Here is a 23,815-nt window from a genome sequence, read left to right on the forward strand (position 1 = left end):
AACTTTTGTAGGAGAGAACACCATGAAAACTACAGACAATGGTAAAGAGTTCTTCAATGAAAGCATGGCACAACCATTACTCACGGTTTAGTAAGACAAAGACAGTATATTTTATATACTATTATAGGAAAAAATACGGAAAAAGTCAGCTGTTCGAGGTAACAACAAATGGACTGAACTGGTTGAAAAGCTGGTGAATGAGTACAAAAAGACAAGACACGGAACGATAAAAATGAAAACAAAAAGTATGTCCAAAGAAAAAGAGATGGACTTTTGAAGACAGTATATATTGAAGATTTCAAGCCCAAGTATTACGCGAATGATAAGTTTGGATCAGCAGACTTAAGGAAATCTTTGAGAAAGATTACACGGCCAACTGCTCAACAGATATTTTTAAGGTTTATAGTGTTTTCCTTTCTAATCCAATCACATACAAGCCGAAAGCCATGGATGGTGAAGACATATAAGGAAATTTTTATGAATATGAACTACAGAAGACGAGGTTTCCCAATGTGTAGTACCGCGTTGAGAAAGTTTTAGGGAAGAAGGATGTCGAAGTCTGCATCAAATAGTTAGTTTTTGATGACTCACACAACAGTTGGATGAGTAAGGGAAACATTATGATACAGAAATTCTTTTCTTTATAAATGAGACCAGAAAAGACGATGGTAGATGAGGAGAAGATGGTGCTAGATGAGGAACCACCAGAGGTTATTGAGTAAGTTCGTTTACTATTTAAAGTTCTTCAGTTTAAAACTTTAAAGAACAAGCTGGACCTCTTGGACATTGGAAGTGTTTCTTTAGCAGAAAAAAAGTTGTAATGTGTGTGAATTCCTGAGGAACCAAACTGCTGAGGTCATCGGTCCCCAGACTTACACACTACTTAAACTAACTTATGGTAAGAACGACACACACGCGCCCATGCCCGAAGGAGGACTCGAACCTCCGGCGGGAGGGGCCGAGCAATCCGTGACATGGCGCCTCAAACAGCACGGCCACTCGGCGCCACCAACAGAAAATGACTGAGGTGATGATGATGATGATGATGATGATTATAGTGTTGGTTTAAGCACTAAAATGTGTTAGAAAATTGTGTATTTTTTCCTTAGTTAACACAGTTTTCTCCTTATTTTCGTAAAAATCGTGTTCCATGCTGTTTTCAATTAATTTTCTCTGGTTTTGGTACGTTGGTGGAAAGGTTGTCCAGAAACCCCAATACATCACTACTTATATTTCAGTATCTTGAACAGGGTTTTATCTGTGGACAATTTAGACTGACCACCTTGAAAAAACCCGAAGAATCTTCTCTACAACTGAGGATCGTAGATAGATTCCTTTGGACTCCAAATCGTAATCTCGACACAGAGACTATACCAAACTATTAACATTGGCCAGACCTTATGAGTATAAATGTTTAAATTGGATGCTTATTCTAAGCAGTGGCACTTCTTTCCCACACAGCTGGGAAAATTCAGGAGTATGGGAAAATCCTAACACTCTTGTTCAGTGATCATTTACCTACCGTCTTTTTTACTTCCTCTTTTCGAGATTACACGTAAGTTTTAGAAACGTCGGCGACACAGCTGCCGAGTCAGTCTCAGCATCGTGTGACTTCGCACTTAGGCATTGTTTTAGTAGCTTAAGATATTGGTTGTGGTATTTATGTTCACATGTGCTACGTGTGTTTCGTGACCACGTATTTACTGTGTGTATTCGATAGTGTAAACTATGCAGTGTGTGTTGTGCACATATCAGACGAACAGGTAGTGTCACTGAATTGAAGCAGAAGGACGAAAGTTCAATTCCTGGTACATCCTCAGAATTTTCTGAAGTGTGGAGGTCTGGAATGGGGTCCGCTCAGCCTCACAAGCCTCGGTCAGGAGCTGCTCGAATAGAGAAGAAGCGGCGGCACCGGGATTCATCCACTGGCCGGAGGGATTTTCTACACGCTGACCACATGTGCCACGATCACAAAAAATGGTTCAAATGGCTCTGAGCACTATGGGACTTAACTTGTGAGGTCATCAGTCCCCTAGAACTTAGAAACCTAAGTAGACGAAGGACATCACACACATCCATGCCCAAGGCAGGATTCGAACCTGTGACCGTAGCGATCGCGCGGTTCCAGACTGTAGCGCCTAGAACCGCTCGGCCACCCAAGATCACAGATCACTGCTCGTACAGCCCTTTAGGAAGCAGTCCGCCAGTCTAAGCAGACCCGAGGCCTCACGCAAGAGCGGTGTTTGCGTTAGTGCGCTCGTAAGTCAGCACTCGTTTGCGAGGTGAGTGGAGAGGTCTAGAGCGTGTCGTCATGCCGGCCGTGTGGATCCTCGAGCCGCCACCAGCTGCTCTCCCACACAGCCGCATACTGCACGCCGCGGCGGCTGCCTCAGTGAACAGAGTGCAGCCAGGGCCTAACCTAACAGCCGCGACACTCCGTCTCGTTCTTGTTACGCACAACGACAACTGCGTCCCAAGCGGTCAGCAAGCGACACTTCTGAATACGATATCGGATGAGTGCTAGGACTAACGTTTATATTGATTTATAACATACTTTTACAACAGGGAGTATATTTAGTGCCATTAAAAACGGGAAGAGCTAAGAAATTACACCACATTTGTCATCCTTAATTTTCTAAGGACCCTGGGAAGTGTGATACACCACAGGACAGCTATTTTACGATTCTCTTACACGTGGTAGATATTTACTGAATAATGTCGTTTACATTTAATAACAAAGAATTGCTGGTGGCTCAAATGGCTCTGAGAACTATGGGACTTAACTTCTGAGGTCATCAGTCCCAGAATTGCTGGTAATCATCATAAAATGTGACCTTTTGCAGGAAGACATGATATATCTACCCACTGAAGTGTCGTTATTTTAGCTACATTTGCAGCCAAATCACTGAATGTGGAATGTAGGAAACCTGTATGGAATATAATACCAACATCATTTAAAGTACGAAATAAGTCGCCACACCTGTAACTTAAGTGAAAATCACACAAACGTGATAATAAATAGTCGTCAAAGGCAATAAAATTATTTTCCTACAGAGAAGGAACCGGTTCCACAATTGTTGTTAAATCCGACCCTCAAACGGTAGGAACCCTCAAACGGATTCGCTTTTGAAGCAAAGATAATTGCATTTACGAACATATTCATGCATCAGAAAGTCGAGTGAAGTCTAAGGATGGGCGAATCATCAGACTCTATCAAAATTTTTTAAGCGTCAGGGGAAGCGGATGTGATAATAACACGGATAAACAAAGCATATATGCTTTTCAGACACGATATAAGTCAATATTTTTTTCTTGCTTTCAGCGGAGCAAACTGCAAACACATACATATTCGAAAGTTTCTGTACATGTCTAAGTTATAGCTTTTGTCATTGTATCAGTGTGTTTCAGCTGTTCTTCGCGATTATTCATATCTACTGGTAACTCACTAAAACATGGAACCCAAAAATATAACAACTGTTTCGTTGGTTAAGTAGAGACTAACTAAAGAAAACATTACTGGCTCCAAGCTGAAGTTGTAATGAATAAATATTAACTGTGGAAGTGCCCAACAGCTCTTCCTCAAGGATCTGACGAAGTATCCAATGAACTCACACAGAAATTAATGGGGACACTGGGTGTGGTACCTGACATGTAAACAAAGAACCGGCTACGTTACTGGACACTTGACGGAGCCAAACTCGAAGGTGATGACGAGGAACTCCGAGCTGGGGATGCGAACCTGAAGAACCTGCTCGCACCATATGCGGCCAAAGAAGTACAAACTCTACAGACCGAAATCGGAGTACCCAAAGAATAAAACGAAAAACCGGAAAAACAAAATAACTGTAGACATTAGCAACCAAACTGGTGCCCTCTAATGCTTCTGTAGGACGGAAGGCAAAGGTAACCAATGCCCCCCCCCCCCCCCCCCAAAAAAAAAAAAAAAAATAAATAAATAAATAAATAAAAATAAAAATAAAAATAAATGCGAAGATTGAACACGGTTAGGTCTGTTATTAAGCAACCACCGTATTTATGAAAGCTGCTGACAACAAGGATGTAGAGCCGGCGAGGGGAACCCTTAACAACCACATTAACTCACGGATGATAAGTTAAAGACAATTTCCAGTTTGCCAAATTTTGTGATTGTAGGAAGTTAAATCGGGTGTGACTGCCAGAAATTGGCAGAAAAGGTTCCCCAGAACCGCGAAATAAGAAAGGAAGAGCCACATAAGCGTTGGCCCCACTTTGTAGACCATCGAAATCCAGAAATCCAGAAATCTTCTCAGAGTAGGTATTTCTCAAGGATACATGTAAAGTGTATCTTAGTGAGAAACTGACCACAGAAATTCCCTTCTGAAGCCAAATTTCGTTTCGAAAACGGGTGCAAGATAACGACATCGCTGGAGTTAGACCAAAAGTGCGCGTGTTGCTACTGGACAAACACATTGCACACACTATATAGCTCTTCCTCCTCGATTTGGTTAAATATCTTTTCCTTTCTGCGTTATGCAGCTAACGGTAGAGGGTGAAAGGCGAACCTCTTGCGCCATTGAATAATCGGCACACAGGAAACAACGGCCTCAAGGGCAGAGCAGCATCAGCAGTGACATCCCAATGGTCGAGAGGGCAGAGAAGTTAATGAGACTGAGGTAGATTGAACAGCTCAGCCTAGGCAGGCAGTCGTCCTAATGGAAGAAAACCGTGAGTAAAGATTATCCGATCCTTCAAGGCGGCATTGGGTTGTTGGGTCTGTACCCCGTCACATGTAAAAGATGCCAAGGCAAAGTTTCCCTTTAAAATACCCTCAGATGAATAGGTTTGTATTTCTGGAAAACAAAATTTGGAGCAGAGAGGGCAATTAATTTAGGTACATGAAAGTTCCAGGGCATTTCCACTAAAGCTGAGGAAGTATTTCGTGAAATAAAAAAAAAATAATATCGACGTAGTAGCCCTAACCAAAAGGTAGAAGCGAAGCAAAGATACGGAGGAATAGAATGGTTATATCCATTTGTACAGAGCGGTGCGAACAGAGGAGAGAGCCAGAAGTAGGTCTTCGTAGCAATTAGGGAAAAAATGCAAGAAATATATAAAATCCTGGGATCATATTGGTGAAAGGATCCTGCACGTGCAAATAGAATTATTGGGGCACTCAGTCATGATCATGACAGTGTATGCGCCAAATGCCGACGCCAAGATACAAGAAAAACATAAATGTTATGCGTAGCTTAAGGGATCACTGGAGAAGATAAGTGATCCAAAAGAAATTTTAGTTACTGATCACATGTGTCTACGTACTGGGTGTTGTTCAGCATGGCGCAAATGTATTAAATGATAATGAAAGGATGGTTTAGGCATAAGTCAGTACATTAATATATGGGGAGCGAAACAAGGTACCTGTTTTATCTTTAGATGGAAAAAAGTAGTACCTGAAATGCTGAAGAGGTGGCAAGTATGGTCCTCAGAGGCTCAGGAGGTTTGCAGGAGTATTCAGTGCGTTTTCCTTAGCGATTTATGCTGGAAGCCAAGGCATCACATATGATAGGTGACACTGTGGAGAATGTGTACCAATGAGTTAAAGCAATAATATATAGGCCAGCCTTTGTAGCTCTGGGTAAGAAAAAAAATGGGGACAGAGAGTAGGAACTCTCGGTAGAATGAGGAAGTAGAGAAATTGGTGTAGATGAAACAGGAGGCCTGTATAAGTGGCTGCGCATTCGACTTGATGAAGGGCTTAAAACACTTTGAATTATGCAGAAAGAACCACAAAGGGCCATTAGTAGTGCTAATGAGAAGTGGCAGACAGTCAGAGAGAGTATAGTAGAAATCTTAGGTGTTACTAGAGGAAACAGAGAGTGGAACATACTAAAGATCATGAGAGTCGAAAACAAAAATGAAGTTGGGGACACTCTAATAAGAATGAAGGAGTTGTTAAATATTACCAAGCCTTGCTCACGGAGAAAGGAAAGGAATTCATACACGGAATGTCCAATTGGAAAGGAAGAAAGCCTAGCAAGAAATTGGTAAATGAAAAATGGGAACTTGGTGGGTCCACACAGAATAGACATAATAAAGGCAGCTCCTATGGTTGTGTATGATATCTTGGTCCAGTTGTATAATAAGTGTTTGGAATGAGTCTGGGTACCCATGCAGTTAAAAAAGTCCATTATCTATAAGAAGGCGATTAGGCAGGATCGTGAAAATTACTGGAGCCTAAATGTGATGCTGTCACAAGCACAGTTATATTGGAGAGCCTTGAAAGAAAGAACAGAGATGGTAACTTCTGTAACTTTGAAGAACAGATTCGTTTCAGATCAGTAAGCTCATGTATTGATGAAATATTCACATTACGGAATCTAACAGAGAATAGAATTACCAGAGGGATAAGACCCATTTAGGCTTCGCGGATTTGCAGAAGGCCTGTAATACGGTGCCAAAAAACAGACTATGGACATATATGAAGAACTGTGGCGTTTCAATTGTTCAACAGTTCTATACGAACTGTGTGAGGGCAGTCACAGTAGGAAACGCAGTGTCACGGGAGTTTCCTTTTAAAAATAGGTTACGCCTAGGGTGTGCTGTAGTACTGACACTATTTAAAAGCCACGTGGAGGAAATACTCGAAGCAAAGACGTGGGAGTCCCTGTGAGAGATAAAGTCTCGCACACTTCTCTTCACATGACGACCAGGTCATCATAACAGGAGACCAGGATGATGCTTTGCACACGCTTTGGAAGGTAACAGAGGAATATGAGAAACGGGGCATCGCAATTAGCTTGACAAAAACCGAATATCTGAAGTTCGGCGACTATACCATAGGGGTTCTGGAGATTGGAGACAGTAAGATTTGGAAATGCGTTTTAAGCATATTAGGGCTATGATACATCAAACGAAAAAAGGAAAAACGACATAAATAATAAACGAGGGCAGGACGAGAGGCCAATCAACAACTGAACTCGGTCCTGTAGAATAACAAAATGATAAACTGAATTCCACAGCTGCTATCTTGTTCAGGTGTTGAAAACATCGCCACATATGGAGCAGAGAGATAGGAAGTAAACAAGTGTCAGAGAAACAGGTTGCTTTCACTAGAGATGGACTTATGGAGGAGAAGTTGTGACATCTCCAAACTGAACTGTTCACCAAATTATTATACCCAGACAAAACAATCGGCCGTCTATAAATATGGGTTCTTTGATTGCTCTTGGAGATGACTCATCATAACTACAACAGATGAAATATTAGTTAACTTTATTACATAAATGATAGAAAGGTTTACTTAATTTGATACAATTCTTTGGCACAGCACTGCCTGATAATTTACAACTGTCATTGACTATTGAAGCATAACTTCATGCATGAATTAACAAACTCTTCTCTTGAAGTACAATGTTAAACATATACATAAGTACATTTATGTACGCCTTCAATGACATTGTAGTTCCACTCGATGATGCTGACTGCTTCAGCTGAGGTCACAAACTGGAAAGAGGACCTCCATACTTGGCTCGAAATTGACCTCCATGCAAGGGTGCTACTGTGCTGAGAGAGGGCATATCTTTTTCAGCCTCTTCCTTACATCGTTCAGATTTCAGCGAGACATCGCTAATGTCTGTGGTATTAATATGCACTGCTGACTTGCGTGTGGCACCGCAATTTTATACGGCACCACACAAACAGTAATAAGGGAGAAAAAAATGGAAATGAGCGTATACCATCGTTGGCCGGGAGGCCCCATGTGGGGAAGTTCGGCCGCCAAGTGCAAGTGTTATTGCAGTCGACGCCACAATGGGCGACTTGCTCGCCGGTGATGAGGATGAAATGATGATGAGGAAAACACAATACCCAGTCCACGAGCGGAGAAAATCTCCATCCCAGTCGGGAATCGAACCCAGGCCCGCTTGCATGGGAGGCAAGCACGTTGCCAGCCATCTAAGCAGGCGGACAACATGAGAGAGACTAAGGGTGTCGAGAAAACGAATAATGTAGATCATAGAGAGGAAGCATCTAAAATGGTATGGACTTCTTGAAAGAACGGATGGTATCCAGTGGTTAATGAAAGTGTCACAGTGGGGATCACAATGTAATGGTGGCTATGATCTCCTTCTCCTTGTGTACTGAATGGTGATCTTTCAGGGAACAGGTCTGCAAATCGACACTTGTGGGCATCCATTAGTGAATCTTTTGAACACTAATTATGATTCCGTATTTGGTACCTGCAATATTTAACAAGGTCCTGTGGGAACTGAGAGTCTTGAAGACAAACAGGAAACACAGGCCACAGTAATTTAGTCTAGTTAAGTAATAATAGTGTATATTTCTTTTCTTTTTGACAATATTAGGAGAACGATTCGTTGCTTCTCACCACACAGCGATGCTGAGTTGCATACAGGCCCAATAAAAAGACCGCTACACATGTAAGCTTTCAGCCGAAAGGCCTTCTTCTAAAACAGAGAACGCACACAAGTTCATACAAGCACAACTCACACACACTGAGGCCAGACTGCAATCAGCTATGCCTTATAGGAGAAACAATCTGGGTGGTGGAAGTAAAGAGGAGGCTAAGTGGTGAGGCTATAGTGCTGCTTTTTGGAACATGCAGGGATGAAAGGGGCGGGGGGGAGGGAGTGGAAAAGAAGAGACTAGTGCATGCTTTGGTGGAGTAGAAGGCTGTGTGGTGCTGGAGTGGGAGCAGGGATTGCAGTATGTGGCTGACAGGCAAAGACTAGCGAAGGTTGAGGCCAGGGGTAATACAGGAATGTGGGATTTATTGCAAGCAGACTTTCCTTCTGCACAATTCAGAAGAGCTGCTGTTGGTACAATGGAAACTGTTGCTATGGACAATGAAGTAGTCACTGAAGTGGAACACATTGTGTTGAGCAACATGTTCAGCAGCTCTGTGGTCCAGCTGTCTCTTGGCCACAGCCTGACAGTGGCCATTCATGAAAAGAGAAAGATTGCTGGTTGTCATGCTCAGGTAACACAATGGTTGCAACTTACTTTTTAGTTCACATGACTGCTTTCAAAGGTACCTTCGACAGGATAGATGACACTTATGACCAGACTTGAGTAGGTGATAGTGGAATGATGTACAAGTTTTCCATCTAGGTCTCTTACAGAGCTATGACACACGAGGCAAGGGGTTGGGAGCAGGTGTCGAAAAGGGGTAGACAAGATATTGTATAGGCTGGTTGGTTGAGTGCCATTGTTGGAGGGGTGGGAAGGATAGTGGGTAGGTTATTCCTCATTTCTGAGCGTGATGAGAGATAATGGAAACCCTGGTGGAGAATGTGATTCAGTTGCTCCAGTCCTGGGCTGTACAGATCACATGAGGCGAGTACTACTTTGTGACTGGATGGTGGAATTGTGGTAGATGGTAGATGAATGAAATGGCAAGATATAGGAGTATGTTAATGTACAAGGCTGGGAGGATAATTCCGGTCTGAGAAGGGTCAGTGGAACTTGGTGTATCTGTAGTAGAGGGATTGCTCATGATTACAGATTTGATGTCAATGGGTGGCTGGGCTGCATGGAAGGGACATCTTGGTATGGAAGGTGTGGCAGCTAACAATGTTGCTTGTGACTGGTAGGTGTGGTCGATGGAGGTACTGATGTAGCTGTCTTTGAGGTGCATGTCAACATTGAGGAAGGTGAGTGTTGGGCTGAGGAAGACAAGGTGAAGCTAATGGGGCAGAAGGTGTTCTGCTTCTGTGGGAGAGTGGTTATGGGGTCTTCACCCTCAGTCTAAATCATGACAATATTGTCTAAGAATCTAAACCAGGTGAGGGATTTGGGATTCTGTGTGATTAGGAACAATTCCTCCAGATGGCCCATGAAAATGTTTGTGCAGGATGCCATGTGAAGGTCCATTTCTGTACCATGGGTTTGTTTGTAGATGATGCCTTCAAATGTGAAGTAATTTTGGGTAACGTATATTGGTAATTGTGACAAGGTTTTAGGGTTTGAGTCTGTTGGGTAGTGGGAAGACCATAAGGCCCTGGGCATTTTGGATGTTAGTGCACAGGCAGGTGGTATCGATATTGACGAGCAAGATGCCATGTGGTAAAGGAACAGGAACTGTGGACAGTCAGTGGAGGAAATGGTTGATGTCTTTGGTATAGGAAGGTGAGTTACAGGCTGAATGTGTCGTTCCACTAGAGCTGAGATTCTCTTAGTGGCAGCCCAGTAACTGACTACAGTGGGGCATCCTGAGTAGTCTGGATTATGGATTTAATGAAGTATGTACAAGGTAGAAATGCAGGGAGTGCTAGGGGTCAGGAGAGTGATAGTAACAGGAGAGATTCTGGGATGGGCCTAACAATTCGAGGACAGACTGGGGATCCTGTTATATTTCTAGAATGAGGTAACCATGGAAGGGTATTTAGTTGGACGAATCTGACAGCTGATGCTTCTGCCACAGTAATCACTGTGGTTCAACAGTGGTGTAGCCTTTGTCAACAGGTAGAATTATGAGACCAGGATCAATTTTTAGGTGGTTGATTGCTGTTCTTTCTGCATATGTAACGTTGGCTTCCATATTGAGGGATTTGGAGAATGATGGTGAGGCAAGGTTTCAGCTAAGAAGTTCTGGAATTTTAAGAGGGGGTTATTTGGTGACAGTGGGATGTGGATCATGGTTGGATGGAGAATTGAAATGAGATGACCATAACCCAGCTCCCACTGCTCCCTAATAACACCCTCTTAATGTTCCAGAATTTCTTTACCTGAAATCTTGTCTCACCATCATTCCTCCAACAACCATGGAAGACAAACTTATATCTGCAGAAGGAGACACAACCGACTAAAAATTGATCCTGGTCTTATAATCCTACTTGCTGACAAAGAATCCACCATTGTTGTTTTGAATCGCATTGGTTACCAGGTAGGAGGAGTCCACCAGCTGTCAGATTCATCTGCCAGCAAGTCCTGTCACAATGACCCCATTCTAGAAATACAACATGATCTCCAGTCCCTCCTCAAATCGTTAGAGCCATCGCAGAACCTCTCCCCTGACAATATCTCTGCTCACTCCTACCACTCCCTGTTCTCCTACCTTGGTTATGCTTCATAAAGACTGCCAACTGTGGCCAGTTATTGTGCTGCCACTGAGAGAATCTCTGCTCTCATAGACCAACACATTCAGCCTATTACCTCCAATATCAAAGAAACCAACCATTTCCTCCACCAATTGTCTACAGTTACTGTTCCTTTAGTACATGGCAACCTGCTCATTACTATTGATGCCACCTCCCTCTACTGATATCCCTAGTTCCCATGGCGTTGCGACTATTGGACACCACCTTTCCCAATGCCTAACTGACTCCGAACTTACAACTTCCTTCCTGGGCGTCAGGACCTACTATATCCTCAACCACAATTCCTTCACCTATGGAAGCATTACCTACGAACAAATCCATGGTGCAACAATGGCCACTTCTATGGTTCCATCCAATCCCAACCCGTTCATGGGTCAAGTAGAGTAGCCCTTCCTAACCACCCAGAATCCCAAACACCTCTCCTGGTTCCGATTCATTGATGATATTTTCGTGGTCTTGGCCAAGGATGAGGACATTCTAGCCACATTTCTCCTGAAATGCAGCACCTTCTTCCTCATTCACTTAATCTGGTCCTCCTGAACACAAAAAGCCAGCTTCCTAATGTTGACATCCACCTCAAAGATGGCTACATCAGTACCTCCATCCGTATCAGACCTACCAGCTACAAGTGATACCTTCGGATCAATAGTCGCCACTCATTACATACAGCATAGCCACCAGTGGCCAACACATTTCCAGTGATGAGCAGTCCCTCTTCAAACATACCAAGGGTCTCACTGAGGCCTTCACTCACCGAAATTAGCCTCCTGACCTGATGGAGGAACAGATCTCCTGGAATTGCCTCTTGTAATGGTACATCCTCCTCAAACATTACCTTTTTTATAAATGTAGCTGATACCAGGATTAATCTCGAATTTGTATAGATGAAAATTCTCAGCTGTTTCACTAAAATAATTTCATTTGTTTTTGTATATGATGTATTATATTTTAGGGTAAAATGTATAAAAAGAAATTAATTTGGTAGTACTCTGTACATACAGATAAAATAACTCTTCTTCTAGAAATACTTGAAATTACGAAATTTCTGGAATAGTTAAAATTCCTGTTATTAATTTGCATAACCTGACGATATTTATTAAATTTATTTCTGGACTCATTTATAAAATAATGATGTAACCCGGTGAAAATTCTTCTTTTTTCGAGAAACTTTGTTAACTCTTTTGTTTTGTGTACTCTTTGGAATATTGTTGAGTACCACAGAATGTAGGTAGTAGTGGGCACGCCTCTGATGGAAACGTAAGTATTCTTTAATTTTGTCTACAACAATGTAATTGATGGTTGTACGAAAATGGAGATTGCTAAGTCGGAGTGATATAGAAGACTGAGATATAACAAAAGAAAATCATAGCAACAGATCTATTTCATCAGTTATTTAGTCATCTGGAACCAAGTAAGTCAAAATTTCAGCATCAAGAATGTACTCCTAGACCCATGAACTGAAGAGAAAACGAGAAAACGAAGATAAGTAAAAAGTTTTACTTTTGCACATTTACGCCTCACGAAGCTTTCAAAACTTGTGGAGAGGCAGAGAATTTTAATAATGATCAGTTGGAGGGTAAGATTACAGTCTCCAGCCACCCACCACTTCCCCCACCATCCTACCGCCCACAAAGGAGCACTCTTCACACTATCAGTACAATCCAGGACTAGAGTGGCTGAATCACATTCTATACCAGTGTTACGACTGACTCTTGTCGTGCCCAGAAATGAGAAATTATCCTACCCACTATCCTTTCCACCTGAGTCATGCGCACAGGCTTCAATGATCGTCGTGTTTTTGTCTTCCGATCAGAGACGCTGGTGGCTAAGCGGCTGTTTAGAGCGTTAGTGTGTATCACAGCATAGTTACAGTAAAAGTACAGTAACGTAGCAAGTAATTAAGAGTTGTGATCTTGCACTGCAAGCGTAGCTGGCAGGGGAGCAGACGTTTTTGGTTCTCACTCTCGCACAGCTGGCGCTGGCTACTGGGCCTGGCGAGCCGTGTGCCAGCTTCACTCTCTCAGGGGCAATGGCTACCACCAGGCGTTATCTCTTTCAAGGGCGGTGGTTATCAATGTTATCCACCTATTTTACGACACCTGGTGACCGAATGTTAGTTGAGGGAATTCTCCCGAGATGGCACGGCATTTGATACCACGCATTTTGCTTTCTTGATGTTGGTACAGCACAATTCGTTTGTTGCTTTGCAGCAGTTTTGTGCCGTTTAGTTGGTGTACGTTTTGAAGAACAAATTTGGCACATATATACTACTATCATTTCCAAGTAAGTATTTTCATATGTAAATTTAGTTCATGCTAATGACCCTCAGTGCAATAGTTACGTGAAACAAGTTCATATATTTCATATTTTAGCGCTGCTAACCACCGCGCAGCTGGGACACAGCTTTCATTCAGTGTGGCAAGCAGGTGTCTTAGTGATGATGAAATACCAAAACTACTTTTCGAGGACCCGACTGTGATAATATTGTGTTATCATGTTCTGAAGAGAGTAGCAATGAAGCAGATGATTATTCACCAGAATTGATGACTGTAAAACGATTCAATTTTCTCCTCAGTCATATTCATTCAAATGACAACTCGATGATGCCTAAAAGGGGACAGGCCAATTTTGATAAGGTTTTTAAAATAAGGCGTCTTGTTGAAATGTTAAATAAAAGGTCTGCACATAGCCATCAGCTTTATCAAAAAGTAGCAATTGATGAGTTAGTGGTGAAATTTAAAGGCGGAAGCTCAATGAAGCAATACATGAGGAAGAAGCCTGTGAAAAGAGGCTATAAAATATGGATGCTGTGTGATGAATCTGCCTATAATATGAAGTTCCAAATTTATACTGGAAGATTAGCTACAGAGAAGGCTGAACTGGGACTGGGTGCACGGGTAGTGACAGATTTATGTGAAGAACTTTATGGCAAAAATCATATTGTTTTCATGTGTAATTTCTTCACATCTGATAATCTTTTTGTCCTACTAAAAGCCCAGAAATCATTTGCAGTTGGAACTGTGAACCGTACACGTAAATTCCTCCCAAAACTGAAGGATGATAAAAAGATGAAACGAGGGGACTTCGACAGCAAAGTCAGCAATCATGTTGTAGCATTTTACAAGTGGACGGACAAACGAGCTGTGAATTTGATCTCTACTATGCATGATCCTAGTGACACCACAAGTGTAAATAGGAAGGAAAAAGACGGATCAACTACTGTAGCGGCATGTCCCCGTGAATTGAGTGACTATAACAGGAGCATAAATTTTGTTGACAATTTTGATCGCCTAAAGGAGAGTATGGTTGTGATGCAAAAGTAAAAAATGGTGATATAGGCTTTTTTCCACTTTATTGATGTGTGTGTGGTGAATGCGTTTATCATACACAAAGAAATTGAAATTGAACCATTCACGAATAAAGACTTACGAAGAAAAGTGTACGAAGCAGTGCTTGCCAAGGCAGTTGTCCATCGCAGTGGCCTAAGTCAGAAAGGGAAGAGCGTAACTCTCAGTAAACATAAACCACACGTGGAGAAACAAATCATATTGGAAGGTAGTGCACTTCAGCCAAAACAGGCCACAGCCACATCAAGAAGATGTGCAGCATCCAGCACACGTGCTGTTCCTGTTAGAACAGTGTGGATGTCTTCTTCGTGTAATGTGCCTCTTTGTCTACGAAAAGGCAAAACTTGCTTTCAAACATTTCATTCTCAATAATGATGTACTTTTGAGTTGTTTGTATAAATAATTTCCTAAGAAAACTGTTCAAAATTTTACCTCTTAAAATTTCTCAACAAATAAGTAACTAATGGGTATTATGGGCGGTGGTTAACGGAGGTAACCACAATTTAATTCCCTGTAATTAAAAAGTAAGCAAAATATTGTGAAATTATATTGAAATAAATTGATTTGTTTGGTAAGAAGTTTTATAACTTTGACAAATCAAGTGCTTTCATTATTAAAAAATTTCCTGCCCTCAAAGAGTCAAAAAATGTGTGATTAACATTGATAACCACTGCCCCAGTAGAGTTCGGTGCGTGCAGTACGTTACACATACTCTCTGTGAATCTGAAGAAGTCTTATTAAATATTAATCGATCTTTTCCATACTTAGTGTACCAAATTCTATGGATAACACAACCACACTGTTAAAATGTCAGTTCAATAACTTCAATGCTTTCGGAGGTATAAATTTTTACCTGAAACACATAATAACCATGCTGGCATTGTGAAACGGCTGTACTGTATTCATCTATAGTATCAACTGAAACTGCAACCAAGAGGATAAGTTCATATAATCTAATTTTCTGGGATTTTCTTAAGTTTCACTACCACAAATTTCTAGCGTAATTAAAAGTACTTTCGAAAAATATTATTTCATCGTGTTTTGACTGTGTGAGTGTTGTGGAGAGACTGTCAAAGTGAATAGAGGGCATACGTTAAGTTAGAATGTGATATTTTATTAAAACTATGTAAATGTATGCGTGAAAAACTGATTGTGAAGTAGGGGAATTTGTGACGTATGTCCGAATGAGCCTGAATTTATAAAAGTGAGCCAGAAGGGGCGTTGAGTATTAAATTTATTAATAATTTATTTTGTGGAAAGGAATCGCATTTTGTTATCGTTAAATTTTATTTTGTTTCGGAATTACGAGATTTCTAGTCTAAATTGCTTGTGGTAATCTAATGGGTTGACGTTAGAAATACCGCGAGTATAGACGATATGATTGGCTGCTTAACATACTAGCCAACAGGAGTGCAGAATTGGTGCTTCAGCTCTATGGGTCGCTCGAGATCCGTCTTCTGGTAAACACCTGTGTTCAATCGCGCTGATCAAATTTGCACCAAAATGAAGAAATCCGCTCGTTTGATCGGTGCTCGTGTAGTTGATGAAAAGCTTCTACAATGTTGAGAATTTTACGACAGTTTGAGATTTTTGAGTGATTTATTTTAGGAGATTTCGCGTACGAAAATTTCAAATCGTACATAGACTCCGCGTGACGCGTTTCGTGCAAATTACGAGACATTACGGCGAGCATTTCTTCACAAGAAGCCCACTGGAAGACTGGATGTGTTACCTCGAAAGTGATTGTGAGTCACTGACTGTTTAGGACGTTTAAAATATCGGGTCAGATTAAATATCTTCTGTCTGCTTTTCGGTGTAAACTTGTTACAGAGACAGTAACATTGCATAATTGACGTCGGGATGTTAAATACGGACTTTATAGTCATTTTCCTTGTTTTAAAGACAATAAAGCGCCGAAAGGAAATTTTTGACTTTTTTTTCAAGCGACTCGCTCAAGTATCCCGGACGTTCGATAGTTTAAGTAAGTTGCAGCTACTATCCATGGACTGGAGTTATGTGACCTTTCCCTGGTAGGTATTCGGTCGAATTTTGTTCAACGCTGTTTTTGACGGCTAAACCAGTATCTACCATCGCAGTACCTACGTACCTTACCCTGGTAGGTGGACCGATTGATTAAAGGACAGTGAGAGGGCAAGCCGCCCTGCCGCAGTACAGGTACAGCTGTGCTGTTATGTACTATTCTGTGACCTGGTTGCACTACTGAGTGTATGTTTTGAAACAGCTTTTTGGTCAAAGTGATTTGATGTTAGTAATTTGCCCTCGTTTTACTGTTCAAGTTTATTTCACCCATTAAGCAATCTCTTAACTTTACTTGGCTGTAATTTAGTGCGGTGTTCGTATTTAGAGAACTAATGTGTGCTGTTGTTATTGTTTTACCAAGCTGTAGATATTTTGTGCTTGTTTTGTGCAGTTCCTTTTACTCAAACGTTATGTATATATTAGCTCTGCAAATGATCACTGAATTATTTACAATTCTAGTACGATTAATGGACTGACCTCGTCGCTTTTCGTAAACCAAGCAGGTGGAATACGAGTAACTGGCTTAAATTGTTTGCGCTACTGTTGGTCCGGAATCGTTTCATAAAGTCAAGTGCTCTTGTTTGCATTGGTCAAATGGTTAGTTCTTACTTGAAGTGTCTTGAAGTCATTCAAATTGTTGGTATGACAGGGAGCAATCATCTACTGTCTTAAATCACACACAGCAAAATTAAAAGATTAAAATTAAATGGGCTTGTGTTGTTTAATGCCAATGTATAATTCTAATACTTGTAACTGCTTTTCACGGCAAATTTTATGTGTTTGTGTGTGTGAGGTTACGTATGTTTAATACCATTATTAAACATTTTAATTAAGCGCTATGACTTCTTGTCTATGTCTGCTGCTAATAAGTTTATGTTACAGGTATCATAAGTTATTCTAGCCGGAAGGGCGAAGACGTGGACTGTTGTTAGGACAAAGACCAGCTGGACCTACCATTGGTAAAACAAATGCCAGTATTGTGGCACGTAAACCGCCTCACTCCACAGATTAGGTACTGTTGTTAATCTCCCGGTTGTCAATAGATTCACAAGGATTGTATTTATTGTTAACTAATGGTCTTGAGTGATTTCTCGAATCAGCCGTTTGTGAAATTATGAGCTGTAATTATTTGTTTTAAGGAGAAGGTCACACTTGTAGATTCTTGGAATTCTATGTATATATTTTTTATTGTCAATATTATTTTACTGTCAACAATCTGAGTTGTTGTGTTAACAGTGTTCTTCAATGATGGTTATCAGAGTTTGTTTAAAGTTTTCTTAATTGACGATCTGTGTTCGAGTGTTTAAAGTTCTGAAGAGACTAACAATAAATCTATTTTTAAGGTGTGTTTGTAAATTGGTTTGCCATATTACCATTCCCCTCACACTCCTACCACTTCACCATCCGTTCCACATTTTATTCCATCACCCAGTCTACAGAATATCGTTGTCCAACCGCTCATGTCCCATAACTCTGTAACAGAGCTAGACGCAAGGCTTGTCCCATACATCATCCCTCCATCACTTGCTCAAGTCTGGTCATAAATGTCACCTGTCCTGTCGAAGGTAGAGCTACCTTTGAAAGCAGTCATGTGAACTGCAAAGTAAGTTGTAATCACTGTGTTATATTATATGGACTTGACAAGCAGCAAGCGGCCACTGACAAACTGTGACCAAGAGACAGCTAGAACACAGAGTTGCAAACATGTTGCTAAGCACGTACTTCACTTCAATGACTGGTTCACTGCTGCGGCATGTGGGTCCTCTCTTCACAGCAGCTATTCTGAATTGTGCAGATGGGAATTACTCCCTGCAGGATACCCGACATTCCTGTAGCTTCACCAGCCCCTGTCTGTCACCCACTATCCCCTTTCCTGCTGCCACTTCAGCAATAGACAGCCTTCTATTCCACCAATGCCCACACCTCTACCTCTTCCCTCCCCCCCTCCTTCTATTCTCTCATTCTCTGTCTCCACCCCCCTCAGTCCTTGCAAGTGCAGCTACCCTGCCCCCATCACATCCCTGCATGCTCCCACAAGCAGCACTGCACCCTCCCCCCCCCCCTTCCCTGCTATCACCCCACCATGTCCTGGCCTCCTCCTTGCCCCCACCGCTCACATTGTTTCTCCTATCAGGCACAGTTTTATGCAGTATGGCCTCAGCAGTTGTCATGTTTGTGTGATTGTGCTTGCTTGAATGTGTGAGTTTTCTATGTTAGAAGAAGGCCTTTTGACCGAAAATTACTTGTATAACAGTCTTTTTGTTGTGCCTGTCTGAGAGGAATGTATCCTTTTCATAATATTGTCGTTATTCCGTGCTGGACTTTCCATTTCTTTTTCTTTTCTGTGATACAGTAGAACTGCTAATTGCTAGTGAAGGTGAACCATATATCTTAGACATGGAACAATACTGACTGCTTCATAAACAGGACACAATACACACACACACACACACACACACACACACACACACACACACACACACACACGCAAGTGCATGCAGAAAAAAATCTAAAGATTCTAGAATAGAATAGTAAACATATAAATTAGACTTTAATTAAAAGTGCCTGGATACTGGTGTGTCACACAAAATAAGTATATATTAGTCCGCCCCAGTAGCTGAGTGGTCAGCGTGACGGATTGCCGTCCTCTGGGCCCGGGTTCGATTCCCGGCTGGGTCGGAGATTTTCTCCGCTCAGGGACTGGGTGTTGTGTTGTGTTCATCATCATTTCATCCCCATCCGGCGTGCAGGTCGCCCAATGTGGCGCCGAATGTAATAAGACCTGCGATATGGCGGCCGGACCTGCCCCGCGAGGGGCCTCCCGGCCAATGACGCCAAACGCTCATTTCCATTTCCAGTATATATTAGACAAAATATTAGCCTTAAAGGTAAATAAAGATATGACGTACATGCAGTTGCCCAGAATAGATGGAGAAAAAGAAACTTAACCTAGATGTGGGGCCACGTCAACTGACGGCGAGAGACTCGGAAGTACTGGTGATTTCCCCAGCCTCTGAAGGCCAGTAGTAGTCGATTGGGCAGTGCCTGTCTACGAGTGAGAGCCTCAGGTACTCCCTTCTGGACAGCATTGAGGGTGGCAATCTTCCACAGTAGACACTTACGTATATTCCTATTTTCCTATCTTCTTAATGCATAAATTGTTATTTTTAAGCATTTCCGTTTCCCATTTACTTTCAAGTATACAAGTATAAATGCTGCAAAACGCTAAGAAACCGTAGAAGCTTTTCTATAAGTAAATGTACAACATAATATCGTCAAAATATGACCGGTCTTAGTCGCTAGGTGCGAGGTCAAATGTAAATGACAAGAAAGAAAATAGAAAGTAATAATAAATACACGGTAAGTTCCTGGACGTGACGATACTGTCAGCGCATTAGACAGTGCCTTAGCTGGATTCTCACCTTCGTGCAGTCGTGGTTGCATACACGGTCTCCAGGGGTGGTTCCCTTGCACTCGGTGCCATCCCAGTCCACAAACGGATTCACGTCGACAGATGTCAGCATCTGTGAGACGTCGGGGGCAGCCACGATCGCCGACACCTTTTAACACGGAGAACATGCCTTGGTTATGAACATGCAGCAACTGAATTTACTGGCAATCTGTAACTTGCATGCGCTTGTGCATGTACAATCCGGAACACTAGAAATGTTATGTGAAACTGAAAATAACAGTTTAGCTGATAAGGCTATTAAGTGAATCACAGTACACAAATATTTTTAGATTGCTAGCTGAGTACCAAGCGTTGCCTGGGTACGTATACATGCCACTTCTGTTAGTTCGCCTTACCCCTGCCTCTTTGCGTCACCTCCTCCCCTCCCCTTCTACGTCCCCGCCATCCCCTCCAAGCCCACGTTCTCCTGCCTTTCTCTTTCTCCAAATCCTGCTCCCCATCCCTTTGTCCATCTCTTCTTTCCCCTCTCCATCCATCTCCTCATCGCCCATTTTCTTTCCATGTTATTACTTCCAAACGAATTGGAGGTAGCTGGTTCTAATCCCCACAGTATGTCTATCTGCATCAAACCAGTCAGAAGACTGATGACCCCCCCCCCCCCAAAAAAAAAGTGAGTGAGTGATATGTACACCAAGCGTAGTTAAATCGATTCAAGGTTTCAGAGGAGTTTTTTACGCTAGGCTTTACCCACAAACGCATGTGTCACATATATTTAACATATTTCACACACATTTGTATACATATTTCAACTTCATCTCTAGCGAATTTCACCCTGCAGATCCGTCTGCACACATCTCAGTGTTTGTGATGTCATATCAGCTGAACTACGTTTGGTGCAACAGTACAATTTTGGAGGCGCATCCAGTGGTGTCGTTGGATATTGTGTGCAGAGGGTGTTGCGAACAAATTTAGTTGTAAAGAAGTAATAAATTAAAACGTCACGCATGATGCAGTGGTTTTACGGGCGTCTCGGTGTTTATGACGTCCTATTTTCTGAACTATGTGTCGTACAATAAAATATTTTTGCAGCTACATTCAATGGTACATGTGAACACTGTCTGCAAAATTTGTTGAAAATACAGGGTGATTCAAAAAGAATACCACAACTTTAGGAATTTAAAACTCTGCAACGACAAAAGGCAGAGCTAAGCACTAGCTGTCGGCGAATTAAGGGAGCTATAAAGTTTCATTTAGTTGTACATTTGTTCACTTGAGGCGCTGTTGACTAGGCGTCAGCGTCAGTTGATGCAAAGATGGCGACCGCTCAACAGAAAGCTTTTTGTGTTATTGAGTACGGCAGAAGTGAATCGACGACAGTTGTTCAGCGTGCATTTCGAACGAAGTATGGTGTTAAACCTCCCGATAGGTGGTGTATTAAACGTTGGTATAAACAGTTTACAGAGAATGGGTGTTTGTGCAAAGGGAAAAGTTCTGGACGGCCGAGAACGAGTGATGAAAATGTAGCACGCATCCAGCAAGCATTTGTTCGCAGCCCAGGAAAATCGACTCGCAGAGCTAGCAGAGAGCTGCAAATTCCACAATCAACTGTATGGAGAGTCCTACGAAAAAGGTTAGTTATGAAACCTTATCGTCTGAAATTGGTTCAAGCACTGTCTGCAGCTGATAAGATTAAAAGAATTGATTTCTGTGATTTCATCCTTGCTCAAATGGAAACAGATGAATCTTTCGTTTCAAAGATTGTGTTTAGTGATGAAGCAACTTTCCACACTAACGGGAAAGTCAACTGTCACAATGTCTGTACATGGGGCACTGAGAATGGATCGGCCGCCAGGCAGCCCGTGACAGAGCACTTCATCACTGGCCTCCAAGAAGCCCTGATCTTACCCCCTGCGATTTTTTCTTATGGGGGTATGTTAAGGATATGGTGTTTCGGCCACCTCTCCCAGCCACCATTGATGATTTGAAACGAGAAATAACAGCAGCTATCCAAACTGTTACGCCTGATATGCTACAGAGAGTGTGGAACGAGTTGGAGTATCGGGTTGATATTGCTCGAGTGTCTGGAGGGGGCCATATTGAACATCTCTGAACTTGTTTTTGAGTGAAAAAAAACCTTTTTAAATACTCTTTGTAATGATGTATAACAGAAGGTTATATTATGTTTCTTTCATTAAATACACATTTTTAAAGTTGTGGTATTCTTTTTGAATCACCCTGTGGAGTCAGTAGTAAGGAAATAAAATAATAAAAGGTTATGTCGTATTTATCTACTACTGACTCTATTTCCAACACATTTTGCAGACAGTATTCACATGTACCACTGAATGCAGTTGCAGATGAATGGAAAACGGCGCTGATCCACCCGCTCCATAAGAAAGGTGACAAACAAGATGTAAGCAACTACACAGGCGTGTCACTACTCCCAGTGACCTACAATATCGTCTCAAAGTCACTGCTGAATAGGGCTGTAGCAGTCGTAGATAAACAGCTTGGAGAATACCATGGTGGGTTCTGGAGAGGCCACTCCTGTGCCGAGCACGTTTCTAATTTGAAATCAATGATCCGACACAGAACGCTGAATGGCAAAAATACAGTGGTTTCTTTCACCGACTTCAAAAAAACCTTTGACTCGGTGGATAGAGAGAACCTAGATAGGATCATTAAAGAATTTGGGATAAAAAACAAACTGGCAAACATTATCAGGGAAACCTTAACATGCACAACATCCAAAGTGAAGTTTGTGGGAGAATTGTCCCAACCATTTGAAATCAAGATGGGTGTGCGACAGGGCGATGGATTCCCACCTAAACTGGGTTAAGTGTTTCCTGGAGAAGATTGTGAGAATTTGGAATTCCGAACTTGAAAATCAAGGGTTTAGATTAGCCCAATCTGTCTAGAGAGAAAATCGGGAGGAATCAAAGCCAACTGCTTAGCTTTTGCTGATGAGTTTGCAATACTTTCAGAGAACTTCTAAGCGGCTATATAGATCAATCTACTAGAAAGGAAGTACCTCGAAGAAAACGATTTATTGACAGGTAGTCACAATGCATTCAGAAAATATCGTTCTTGAGGAACACAACTAGCAATTTATACTCATGAAGTAATTAGTGCTATCGACAGGGGATGTCAAATTGACTCCATATTTTTAGATTTCCAGAATGCTTTCGACACCGTTACTCACAAGCGTCTCCTAACCAAACTGCGCGTCTATGGAATATCGCTTCGTTATGCGATGCATTCGTGATTTCCTACCAGAAAGGTCACAGTTTGTAGTAATAAACATAAAGTCATCGAGTAAAACAGAAGTAATATTCGGCGTTCCCCAAGGAAGTGTTATAGGGTCTCTATTGTTCATGATCTATATTAACGACATAAGAGACAATCTGAGTAGCCGTCTTAGATTGTTTGCAGATGATACTGTCATTTGGTGTCCGGACTTTGCCACGCCAGACATTTGCCACGATTTTACCTGCTCCGGAGGGTTGGGTCCCTTGTCTCCCCCCCCCCCCCCCTCCTCCTCCTCCTCCTCCTCCACCTCCTCCTCACCCGCCCGCCCAGTTTGCTTTCGAAGTTCTCAACTTGACCATCAGTATGGAAGATATTGCAACGAAGAAGGGCAGGCCTCCTGCTCATTACAAAGGTTACGCGTGTCTTAAACAGAGGGAATCTAAAGAAGGTGTTGTTACATGGATGTGCTTACCCCGAAAAGCGGATCATTTCAAGGGAAAGCTGCTTTCGAGGAACGGAGAAGTATTGAACGTATTAGAACTTCTCTGTGGACCACCTGACGATGCGGCTCTCAAAGTGAGAAGGCAAGTGGAAAGGGCGATGAGAAGGTTCCGAGAAGAAACTACACAGTTATCGGAGATTACGCGGATGAAATGGGAAATCTACATAAT

General features: G+C 42.0%; 1 protein-coding gene across 1 annotated transcript in view; it reads right to left on the minus strand.

Annotated features, from left to right (window-relative positions):
- The window catches only part of LOC124613063, a 118,604-nt gene that overhangs the window by 73,453 nt on the left and 21,336 nt on the right, over positions 1 to 23,815 (minus strand). The window contains exon 2 of the mRNA XM_047141646.1: positions 19,906 to 20,043. Within this exon, the coding sequence (XP_046997602.1) occupies positions 19,906 to 20,043 (138 nt within the window). The remainder of the gene's footprint in view (positions 1 to 19,905; positions 20,044 to 23,815) is intronic.

This window comes from Schistocerca americana, chromosome 4 (assembly GCF_021461395.2).
Source record: "Schistocerca americana isolate TAMUIC-IGC-003095 chromosome 4, iqSchAmer2.1, whole genome shotgun sequence".
Classification (NCBI taxonomy): domain Eukaryota; kingdom Metazoa; phylum Arthropoda; class Insecta; order Orthoptera; family Acrididae; genus Schistocerca; species Schistocerca americana.